We start from the raw sequence: 12,762 nt of genomic DNA, 5'->3' as shown, positions 1-12,762 counted from the left end.
TGCCATTAGCTATGCACCTTCAAATCAGTAAAGTCAGTGATAATAAGATTATTCATTATTTAATACTCATATATTTATATATCTTCAGTCTTTACTACATGAAATAAAAAGTATGATCCAATTCTCCCCCTTAATGAAGGCTGGTGGAGCATCATATCAGTCTGTACAACTATACCGACTTCCCTAGTTGATTTCCTACCAATAGAATAAAATATGCAAGTACATGGAGAGTGCCACTTTGGGTTTTTTATTTTTTACTGTTTTTTACATTCCAACTGGAATATCTGACTCTTTCATTGTTTTATTTTTAAAAGCAAAGCTCCATTCACCTCTGTAACATGAACTCTCCGGATTAAACTCCCCTCCTTGTTATAAATTCAGAGAAAACCTCTGTTGATCTGTTTTAAATTTCTAGCACCATCAGTGGATGACAATTTTGTTCTTTGAATATAAACTGAAAAGAAAGTAGATCAAAACATTCTCCGCTCACAATAGGTATTTGAGAAACTTTCTAGGTTGAAAGAAACATTACTTTGTAAGACCTGTGCAACAGCCCACATATCAGATTTCCCTATCCAGCTGTCCAGAGTCCCATTAGTGACTCTTACTATTGCCAGCCTCACTCTATAATTAGAACAGCTTATGGTTTATTTGGGCCTTTTTCAAAACCAGATTTCCTTCCCAGCCGTAGCTGTCATTCAGAAATACATGAATAGTACCTTTCAAAGTAATTTAAATTTTACATTATTTTGTGACAAATAGGAACAAAATGCTTTCAAATCAGTAGAGCAGCTCTTTCAATTAAATGATAAACGCTTTACTTACCCTGAGCAAGACGTGTTCATTTGGCACCCGATTTTGCTCAGACAGGCCCCAAGTCCTTTGCCTCTCCCAATGACAGTCTTTATCTGCCTCTTCTGTATGACACAAGCCAGCCTGCATTTGCAAGCTTTCTGTCTCCTCGGGGATCTGAGTTGAAACAACACCTTCCTGACTGGGAAACGAAGCACTGGATTCCCTAGCCTGTGCAGCAGTCTGGAAAGATTGTCCTATATTACTTACATATCTGCAAAGCTCTTTAGGGTTTAACAATTTTAAAAGGTTTCTTCTTAGACTTTCTGTTAAGGTACAGACAGCATGCCTTGCATTTTCCTCCGGCAAATTTCTTCCCCCCTCCTCTAGCAGCAAAGAGCTTTCACCCAGCAAGTCCTTGTCCGTACTGTTTTCTGTCACCGTCTCTGAAGCCTGGTTTGTCAAAGAAGCACCTATGCCACTAGTAGCGGAGTCCACCTCGGCACGTACATTATCCTTGTTCTTTGATTTGTCAGTTGGGAAATCTGCAGCTGAGTGGCCACTTCCGTGATTTTCTTCTTCAGTTCTGTGATGGTCATTTTCAATGGCTGCAGAGGCAACAGGCACTTTGTTTTCTTTGTCTTTCAAATTGGAACTTTTATCTCGGTGCTGTCCAACAGTGAGAGTCATCTCTGTCTGCAAAGTTGACTGGCTGTACATAGAGGGGTCTCTCCTTACATTTACTCCTTCGAATTTTGAGTGATGACCACAGAAGCCAATGGTGGTATCCATAGGCGTAGTGTTATCTGACACTTGGAACAGACAAGGCATTTCACTGAGGAAGTAAGCACACCCATCACAATCCTTACTCAGTTTTAAATCATCTTCATCATCACTTTCTAATAAAAATTGTAATTTCTTTTTCCAGATTTCATTTTCATGCACTGTCAGCACATCTGAACATTCAAAATACTCTAGGTCATCATCAGAAAAGTCATCACTTACACTTGAAATTTTCTCTGCATAAATCTCCAGAATGGTGGCAGAATTTTCAGAATCATCCTTTATAAAATGATTGTGATTTATTATGGGAGTATCTGCCTGATCACTGAACATGGTATTCATATTTAGAGGTCTACTGAGCCCACTCTTTTTACATGCCTGGACATCTGCCAGATACTGGCCAGATACAGGGTCTTCGGTGTTAAGGCAACAGTTGTCTGTGTGATAAGTGATTACATTTGAAGGGTGGGAATGCACCTGTCCACTGCAGTATTGCTCTGCTTTTCCAGCAGTGACACTGACCATACTGTTAAAATGAATTAGGTCATCACCATTCTCTGAAAAATCCCTTAGGCAGGAAATATTTTCCTGAGTTTTTACATCCATGTTCTCTTCCCTGTTAGGCAAGTGTTTGTTGAATTTCTCAGACGGGGACAATACTGATGCTTTTCTGATCTTCTCAATCAGTAAACCACTGATTTTTGAAGAGTTAGAATCTGGTGAAATTAAGGTGGGGTCACCCTCACAGGGGTAACTCTTGTGCTGTGCAAAATTTTTCTCGTTCTTCTCATTTCACCCTGAAGTTTCCCACACTGTCATTTAGGTCAGTGACAAATTCTGGGGAAGTTTTGTTTTTTATATCTGATTTCAGTTCAACAAAGGTTGAATGCCAGGTCATTCTAGCTGTCAAACTGTTTCCAAGTACTGCCCAATAAAGCGCAGATCTCGCTCTGTGCACCTGCAAATAAAAGAAACACAACGTTTAAAATTACTTCAAAATAGGTATACATATTTTCTAAAAGGTGGTCAATTGACACATAGTTGGAGGATTTAAAAAAAAGATAAATCATTATTTAAAAGTCAAGACCAAACATTCAGCAGTAACTATAACCCAGCTATCTATGCAATGGCACTTAAAGGCAACACATTGTAACTGTCTGGAGGGATTTGTGCTAGGAAAACAAATTCTAAAGCATGTCTGCACATACAAGGAGCAGCACAAAACAGGCTTTAGCACGTGTCGTTTAGACGTTTCTAAACACAAACAGTAATCTGCAAACAATGTAAGTTTTCACATGTGCATAGTACCAAGTACCTGCTATTTTGGTAGTCACATTGGCACAACAGTAGGCCATTCCTTGAATTGGCATCATAGGGACATAAATTCTAAAATCTGTTTGTAGAAATACCTGGAACAATGAATCTGGTTAGATTTTACAGGGCTATTTCTGTTTAAAGCAATTCTGTGTATGTTGGCTTGATGTCTGTAATTTCTGTGGTGAGAGAACAATGAAACGAGGCTGGTTAGCTTCAATTTCCTGTTCATGTCGAGTCTTACTTTCAAACAGCTGTGCAGTAGCAAAATGGTATGGCAATGCAGAGTTTACGTAAGAACAAAGTGAAATACACCACTTCCATTAGCTGAATCCAAATAAATATGGAATCGTGTCTCTCTTTTTGTAAAAAAAACTTGTTTCCTAAGCATCCCCAAATCTTAGGATTTTAGATACCCGAGATATTTTTGTATACTACTAGGAGGCACTCTGGGTCATTCTTCACCACAGAGTACCCACACTAATCACAGCAGGACTCTTCCACCATCCAGGGATCCACTCATCAGGGAAAGTAGTGTAGCAGAACTGAGTTTCAAGTAAATGTGACCCCATGAAGGATGCCAGACTAAAAGCTCTGAAAAATAGTGACCTATTTTTATTCACAGAATTGGTATGACATGAAGAACAGCAGGAAAAGCTTTCTTGCCATCCTGCTAATCTGATGAAGCAATTTAAAGACCCCTCTATTCATTCTCCTTTTCCCTCTCTCTGCTTCTCCCATTGTGACCTTTTTCAGCCTATGTCTCTCTCCTGGCTGCACGATCACCAGCCACTAGCCCCCAAACACAGCAACCTTTCCCAGCGCCCTTTCAAGCACTCCATAGCGCTCTATCTGCTCTCTGCAGGGCCACAAGCAGAGCAGTCATTGTGCCTGTCAGCACCCAGCTTCGTGTCAGTCCACTGCAGACACTGATCAAAGTCAGTTAGTAAGAAAATACGTGGAAGCCAGATTAGAGCTTAATGGCTAAATAGCAAGGGGCTTGCATGGCTTGCTTGGAATCTGCCTCTCGTGTAAAGAGCATAAAGCAGCTAGATATATTTTAATTTCCTTCAGGCAAACCCCGCCACAGACACCTTTTCCACAGAGTTACCTGTGAGGCAAAAAGAAGGAAGAGAAGGTGGTTAATGGGAAGGATACTAGAAGGGACAACGTTAGGCTGTGTAACAAAGGAGTGTAGAGGAACAGCTGCTGGGGCAACCAGACCAGCACCCTCTCCCAGCACACAACATATATGTGTGTTGTATACACGCATGTATGTACCTACCGAGTGCACGTGCTCTGCCTCACTGGTTGGACTTGTGGCATGGAGCTGCAGCAGCCTTGCTGTAAGGCTGCTGGCCTCTGCACCTCCCAACAGGCAACCCAGGTCAGCACAGGGCCTTTGGAGTGCATGAAGGCAGGAGACGGAGAGGAGAGCTCAGTATTTGCGGTACAAAAAGAAGGGGGAGCGGGAGGAGGCAGTGAAAAGGCAGCAAAGATGCGACATGTTTTGTCAATTCAGTCTTGGAATACATTGGCAAAGGCCCAGCACACAAAGAGGTGGATGCCAATGGGAAAGAATGGTTTGAAGAGCAAGCCTGATGTGCCACAAAGGTGTACTGTCAGCTAGGAGGTGTAGCTGGGAAGTTGCCAGAAGATGACAAAATAGCTTTGCAGCAGTGCAAACCAGCCTGGTCAGAGTGGCTGAACTAGAGATGCTTGGCAGCGTGAAACTAAGAGGGGAAACAAGCGCCGCTGTACAGTGCTGCTGATGTACAGAAGGTTTCAGGTTATCCACACAGGAGGTACAGGGCAGGAAGCTGGTGTGCAGGCTTCCTCACACTACCACCTTTCAGCCTGAGAAGCAGCCTCATTCAAATATGCTCATAATATGGACTTCTCTGCTGCAGATAACAAGAGGAGGACAACGGGTGCATATTGTAGTGGTTTTAAATAACGGGGACACCTGTTGACTGGCCCTAGGCCAATACTCTACACTTGCTTCACGCAGGCCTTTGAACTACAATCTAGGCCACGCATGCAACAACAGCCCAGAGAAAAACAGGCATCAGATCCCATTATTTTCAGCCTTTCAGATCCCTGATCACATTTCGCTTACCATTTCAACTCTAAGAAATATAAATATTTAACAGAAAAAAATGGAGCAGTAGAGATTACTCTCTTTGTTATCCATTTTATTACATGTCGATGGAATTACCCCCCAGCATTCACCCATCTCCTCTTAAATATCAATTTGCCTAATGCTCCCTCTGTTGCATTCTTTCAAATCTGCTTTCATCTTCACTTTTCAGAAGACCAGATGCCTCTCTTCTCTTTTTTGGAGGCTATAAGTTATTCTAAAAGCATGGTAATTTTCCCAGCTAAAGAGAGATTTGGCAACATTTTTTTAATGCAGATTGACTCATGAATACTCCTTACTAAAGCAATTGTACTATACAGTTACCATTATCTTAGTTCAGCTGCATTTTGACATGGAGGGGAAAAGAGATGTCAGATTTCTCAGTATGAAAATTAGATTAGATTGCTGTGCATTTTGTCAGATCCAACAATGGAAATTAAAGCAAAATAATTTTCCATGAGGAAAACTGCAATAAATGCTGGTTTTCCACCCAAGATAGAGAGACGTTATTGTTTTAAAATCTGGGGAGAAAACAGAAGATATAGATAAAACCATCATTTCAATTATTGAATTTAGATAGAAAATGGAAAGAGAATTGTCAGTATAGTACCCTCCCAGCTCCTCAGAAAACTTTTGACAGAAGATGCATAAAGAAATTCACTGAGGGAAGATGAATGGGAGATCAGCTATTTACCATCAGCTATTGACTAGTAACCTGAAAATAAACTCAATTTCTAATAAACTGGGTTTTGAACATTTGGTGCAGAGAAGACAAGAGAACATTTAAATGTGTAAAGGTGTTCTGGCTGCTTGCCTCAAGTCTTGCTCTGGAAACCAGTGATGCTACTTCGTGAATCAGGTACTAGCTAATGACAGAAGGACGGTGAAGCACAGAGATTAACACCACCAGGTTCTAGCAGGTAATGGTAAGAAAGGTGCCTATTTTAGTTCTCTAACTATCTGGAATCACATTTTCCATCTCTTACTTATCAAAACAATGGTGATTGCTGGAGAATTTTATGGTACCCCTTGAGGTGAATTAAACACACTTTTGTGTTTAAATAAAAAATAAAAATAAGAAAAAGAACAATGTATTGGGCAGAGTCCTACAGCTATAAGTGGTTCTACAAGGGTCTGCAAAGACCATCAGGAGGCCGTTCCTGACACAGACCTGCACAGCACCATCCCATGAGCGGCTGTATGGGCTCCACAGCCTGGCCCTGGGTCCATCCCCAGCCCAGCTCTGCTGCCCAGAGGTGGCCCCTGAGCACTCACAGTGCAGGATGGCTACAAGACAATACCCTGCCTGTTTCTTATCACCAAGGGAAACTTCATTCCCTTACACGGAGTAGTTTGGTCTCTGGAATTCCTGCTCCCAGACCGCTTAACCCCTTCTGCAGCTGGGCCTTCTTGCCCTCCGTGACAGATCACTCCTCAGTCACAAATTACCACTGCCGAGCAGCTACAATTTGAATTTCCCCTTCACTATCCCTGGATATGTTGGCTTTCCCCCTTCCCCTTTCTCCAGCCACCACTCAGGTCTCTTCCCTTTCCCACAAGGAAAGCCATTTAAGGTCTGTGTTGCCTAAGCTTAATTTCCTAGGAAGCAAGGATAAGGGAAAACAAAGCTGGCAGCAGCATGAAAACAGTAACCTGAGAACTGTGGCTGGATATCATTTAGAAGAAATACAGAATTGATGAAAGCCTGGAATGGTCCGATCAACAAGGCAGCAAAGGGCAGTAAAGATATTTGTAGATGCTTCACCAAAATCCTTTTATGGCAGGAAATAATCAAAGTGCTTGTGAAAAACAATCAGTTTCAAATAATATTATGCAAATGAATGGGTAGAAAAAGCATCAAAATGGCTAAAATAATCACACAACATTTCTCTAAGGAAAATACGTAAAACAAATTCACCTAAATTTTCAGAAAAAAAATGCTTTTGTTATTGAAAATTCATACTTTGTCATAATTCCATCTTGGTTTTGAAAAACTTATTCATAGTGAAAAAATTGTCTGAAATTCCAGTTCTCGTGTCAGCAAAAATTTTTTTAACTGACAAAAATATACAAATCTGATTAAACTTAAAAAGTGGCCATTAATTTTCCTCTCTTACATCACTTTTCTTTTCTACTTTATTTAGTTACAACCAAAATGGAAACCTTCCTTTGTAAGCAATTTCACATTCACAGAAGTTATTTCTACAGAAAGCTTACGTATTTTACAAGCTTAGGAGGTAATCGTGTCTTTCTGTGAGGTTCATTTCCTATGCAGTCAGTGGAAAAAATTCCCTTTCCTACCTCTCTGAAGATCTTTTCTCTTACGTACTATGTATTCATCATGTAATCTCTGTTCTCTGTATACCCCTACTCAGCTCACACCCTTATTCAACGGGATTTATTCCTATCTTTCAGAGGCACTTCCTCCTCCCTCTCTTTCACAGAACCTGTCAGTCTATACCCACGTACTGTCTCTCTCCTTATCGTTGCCACACAAGCCTGTGGGGCAGGGACCATTCTGGTATTCACATGCTGCCGGGCACAATGGCTACCTGATCTATGCCTAAACCTTGTATAGTTCTGCAGTACAATTAATCTATCTAAACATGCTCTGACAACCCAAGCATTGTCTAGGTACGTTAAAAGCTCCACATCAGTGCAGAAATACCCCCATATGGCTGTACATATTCTGCACATGCCCCGCTTTACACCCACGGCAGTGCAAAGGAGTGGGAAAGAAGAACCTGCATTGGCCCACGCAAAGGGTTATCTTAGCTAAACACACAGGAGGAATGAAACTGATAATCCTCCTATGTTTTCTATTAAGAAATATCCTTCCATCAACTAATATTTTGGTCTCTTTATACCAAGTTCACACTGGGTCTGGGACACCTGAAAACACAAGAAAAACAGATAGCTACATAAATAATGTCTGTTTGTAATAGCCTTAGATCACACACACCACGTCTTCAGTAACTAATCTGCCATTGTCCAATTTGTGGGGCCACAAAAAATCTGGTCAAGGATTAACTTTCATTGAACTTCTACACACAAACCTACATAGAGGAAGGCACAATCTTTCTCCTTTGTACATATGTGTATATGAGGAGGATGTGGATCCATGTATAATACAGTCTACTCACCTATTCTTTTAACACTTCTCCATCAGAATGATCTTGTTTAGAAAATCAGTGGAGAATTTGCTTACGTGCTTCATTGCTTATTCTGAGATACTTCGTCTGAGACAACAAACTCCCCAAATGCCAGCAGTTTCCTACTATCACCTCCATTCCATAGACCAAACTTTGGGATCTGGATTTGCCCTTTTGAAAAACAATTATTATCCCCTAGACTATGCTACTAAACTTTAAATTTATCAATAGCTCCTTCTCAACGTGCCTTGGCATATTATATACATTTTCATACATCCCTTTATAGAGATGTTATATTGGCAGGTAGCTCAACCACAAAGGAAGCTGGTGGATATAATTAGACCTCATTTAAGATAAACATGAAAAATCTCCAAACCAAAACACTAATAACCACAAAACCTTTCTTTATGATGAACATAAATGATCATATACTATGCAGATCCAATCAGAAAGCTAGCTGGTATGGACAGCAGGATGTTATAAATATTATATCGATTAAAGGGAGAAAAAGCAGCAAAAGCAGAACAGAAACAACAACAAAAAAAAGGCAGAAAGGAATCTCCACCAACCACACGATCCCAAGAAAAATTTAAAAGGGGCAGTGTCTAAAAGGTGGGACTAGATGGAACTCTCCACTACCTGGATCTGTATCCATGCCCCTGCCTCACGCTGGCACCATGTTGGAAGGAGTGCTGCACACACTGCTTTTTTCTTGCCCTGATTTGGCACAGACAGAACACACGAGCACGTGGGATATAACGAAGTCCTGCCACAGCCTGGCCAGGCCCTCAGTCTGCGTGACCAAGGACTGAGGCAATGCTGAGGAATGCAAAGGTGCTTTAGTCTAGATACAAACAGGAAATTTTGGGATGAAGTGCTGGCCACAAGATACTTATACATGTGATTATTGATTTCTATACTGCTCAGGGAAACAGGACTTTATATGCATCTCTGTCAATAAACATGACTGCACTGTTTAAGATTAGGCATGAAAAGCCACATACCACAGACAGATCATAGCAATTCCTAGAATACGTATATGAGAACTGAAAGAATAACATTTACTGCAATAGCTTGCAGAGCAAACAACTTGCAGGAGCAAATGTAGCTTAAAATGAAAGATTACTGCTAACAAAGCTTGGGTTTTTATGACCCCAGGTTTTGAATTGCTTGTGTTTTTATGACTGACTCTCGGATTTCAGAGATACAAAGACGTCACAGGCCTAATCACTCAAATAACGTTACAGATCCTTTCCAGAACGACCAACTATAGCACCGCATGTATAATGTATATCCTGTCATCCAGTCATCTGCGAAACTTTAGGGTCCTGCTCAAATACAGTTACGTTCCAAGGTTAATGCTAATTCCCTTTCCAGTCTCCCTGGAAATATTTCTCAAATACTTCTTAGCTTTCTTGCAAAGAGTGTGCATGCCGTTTGTATAGCTGTGAGGTTCCTCTAAGAAATCAATAGCTATATTCCATCCACTCCCCATTCCCAGCTTGCCAACTGTTTTGTGTTTGGGAATACACACATTTTTTTCACTTCCTCATCCAGGGCATCTCTCAACAGAATTTTTTTAGCAAATTCCCTAGTTTAGTATCTTTCTTCTTCCAAAACAAAACAAAACAAAACAAAACATAGACTCTTCCCGTTATGTAATAAATACATTACACACCAATTTAGATTTCTTAAATGAGGTATTATATTCCCTGTATTGAAATACATACAATATATTTATATTTACAATCAGAAACATAAAACTTTTCTTTCCAAATAGGCTGCCATACATGTTTTGCCATATTTGAATGCTTATTTTCATATTCTCTTTATAAACTCTTCCTTTAACAGAAATCAAAGCTTTTATTAAAAGATTTCCTCTAAAAGTTTTATCAACATGGGCACGTTTCCATGAATCTTTTTTTTTTCCCTGTGCATCCATCAGTACTGATGGAATCAAATTCCACATGAAATTTCTGAGCCACTTTCCTCCACTCCTATACAAGCTTTCCAAAGTGATTGTGCCAGACAGCCATAAAAACATTTTCTGAAAGTGTTGTGATCATGCCTGCATTCTTAAATGTTGTTAACTTGTAAAAGTTAAAATCTCCAAGACAACAGAAACCGGGATTCTGTAATTCAATTATAACTTTGTGAACTCTATTCACAATAGGGCTCTAGTAAGTATTTATACAGCAGATTGCTTACTATAGAGTCTAACATTTGATGGGGTAAGAGTAGTGAGAACCCGTGAATGTAAGGATTTACAATGACTGCATTTTCTGTTTGTTTCTGTATCTCACAGCAGTTCTGCCTGACTTACTTCTGTCTGGACCACAAACAATAACTATAAACATATTTTTCTTCTATAGCTCCTTCAAGACACTGCAATCAAATCCAACATTTAAAGCAGCACACTTGTCAAAGAGCATGTAATGTCAGAAACCAAAGTAGCAAAATACTGTATTATCTAAACCATTTATCATATATCTACTGTATTAACAAGGTTTGGATAAAAAAAAACATCAGTGAAGTTTTGGCTGTTCAAAAAGCAAATGACTGGAAAATATGTCCTTGCCAAATATAGTGTGGTATATTGTGTTTCTTCAACTTCTGACATCTGAGGCTTTTTGACAACTTTTACATTAGTGTACTACCCATTGTAAACAGCAGCACAGTATAAAGAAAACACCACAACTATAATTCATTGGCTAAATGTAAGAAGAATAAATGACTAGCTCTGTGTATCTCTAACAAAGATCTTAATATAGAGTAATTAAAATAAGCAATAACAGCACAACTCTTAACACCGATCTGTCTTAATCTATTTTTAACATCTGTCGAGCATCTGACACTGTCAGCATGAGCAATTCATGCAGCCTGATAATCATCTACATGCCACCAAGTGACCAGATTTTTCTCAGGAATGGAGGAAATTTTTATCTAATGAGTATTATGCTACGCAATATATATTTAGAAAGAATGAAATACATATTTCAGGATACCTAGTGTCACAGGTTCTTTAGAGAAGGAAGTTTGCTTTGGTATGATTCTTGCAATTTTGTTTGTCTTGCTGAAAGTCAATACAAAGAGTACCAGAGTGTAATTTCAGAAACATATAGCAGAATTCTAAGTACATCATGTGTATAAAAAAAATTCTATCAAAATGAGCAAAAATTACTATAGCTTAGCAGAAGCAAATAACAAATCATATTTCCTGTTCAATAACCGTATAAATCACTATATTCATGTAGTGCATTAAAAATAAAGTAACTTCCTCCTCTTCGTTCATTTATCTTTATGATACACGTTCTATTTGCACACAGGAAAAAAAGTAGGCAAGTAATTTTAAAAGTATAAACAATTTGACCTCTCAAACCATAAATGCACACTTACCCTTGACTGCTCTTTCTTTAAGTTCTAGAAGTGGGCCAGGCCTGTGGTTTGACTCTGTGTTACAAGACAAAAGAGATTTAATTTACGCATGTTGTTTCAGAGCTGAGAAGCTAGCTGCAAGCTTTAGTGCTGTTTTGCTAGTGTGACCTTAGTATAGTGAGTCTGATCAGAGAACAGTTTGACTTTTAAGAGAGACTATTTCATTACATGCAGCAGATGGCTCTTCCTGGGAAAACCTCAGCCAGACAGAGCAAGACAGAGAGAGAGAGTTGGCAGCGACAAAAGGGTACACCCTACTTCCATAGAAGTCCACAGGAATTTCCTCATGGCCTTGAGAGAGAGGAAGTGTTGGCCTTAGCTTTTCATAATAAAGCACGGGGTTGTTTTTTAAAGCACATGCTTAAGTGTGCTTAACTGCTTTGACTGGCACGTTGGGAATTTTTTACTTGCTTGAACTTAAGCACACAAAAGTTCTGCCGAACATGAGAAAATCTGCAATCCCTAACAAGTAGGTTGAGGAAACCGAAGGTGGACAGTGAACTTTCAACAATCATTACATAAAAATTCACCTAACAATTCACATTCCTCAAAGCCAAATAAGTGAATCCTGGAGAAAGTATTCCCACTCCTGTTACCCAGAAGCTGAGTCTCAAACAGGAGGAACTTGAATGAACTACACAAACTGCTCTGAGCTCAAGCAATCTAGAAAAGGCTGAAAAGCAAGTTTTGTGCCAAGTTTTGAGCATTTTGCTAAAGCACAGCTAAAACTGGTTATGAGATACCATGGTGCTAAATACTTCTTGCTCCCAGTGTTATCTAGACCCAGATAGGAAACTGGTGTGTTCAGCAACAAAAATAGCACCTACAACCACCCTCATTCAGAAATAGCAGCAGGGATATCTATGTTTTATGTAATAGCCTAATAGTCAAAATAATCCCCAAAAGAAATGAGAGACCAGGATTTAAAGCCATATTCAACCTGAGGCAATTTAACCATTTGACGCTGTAGGAAGACACCCAACAAGCACAGACCATAGGCTGAGGTGGGTGAAAGGCAACTGCCTGATTTTCTAGCAGCTGTCATACATAGCTGTGGATAACTACATATCATCAGCAAGCCAAATTCACTGTCTTACCTGTATTCGTTTTGCCATGCAGATTGGTTTTCCACCTAAACCAGGAGAA

At 39.7% G+C, this 12,762-nt stretch overlaps 1 protein-coding gene across 14 annotated transcripts in view; it reads right to left on the bottom strand.

Annotated features, from left to right (window-relative positions):
• Positions 1-12,276, bottom strand: part of ALPK2 (alpha kinase 2) — an 86,138-nt gene extending 73,862 nt beyond the window's left edge. For 12 of the 14 annotated variants that reach the window (XR_012584998.1, XR_012585000.1, XR_012585001.1 and 9 more), the window contains exons 1-2: positions 11,578-11,795; positions 826-2,533 (exon numbers count right to left, since the gene is read on the bottom strand). Coding sequence is in view for 8 of the 14 variants with exons in the window: in XM_074570958.1 (XP_074427059.1) it covers positions 826-2,181 (1,356 nt within the window). In the remaining 6 variants the exon portion in view is untranslated. Of the gene's footprint in view, positions 1-825; positions 2,534-11,577 lie in introns of all 14 variants that reach the window. The other 2 variants (XM_074570956.1, XM_074570955.1) reach the window with 2 other exon arrangements.
• Positions 12,277-12,762: the final 486 nt, after the last annotated feature.

Source organism: Larus michahellis, chromosome Z (genome assembly GCF_964199755.1).
Source record: "Larus michahellis chromosome Z, bLarMic1.1, whole genome shotgun sequence".
Classification (NCBI taxonomy): domain Eukaryota; kingdom Metazoa; phylum Chordata; class Aves; order Charadriiformes; family Laridae; genus Larus; species Larus michahellis.
The sequence above is the reverse complement of the archived record's forward strand: the minus strand, read 5'-3'. Positions and strand labels throughout refer to the sequence as shown.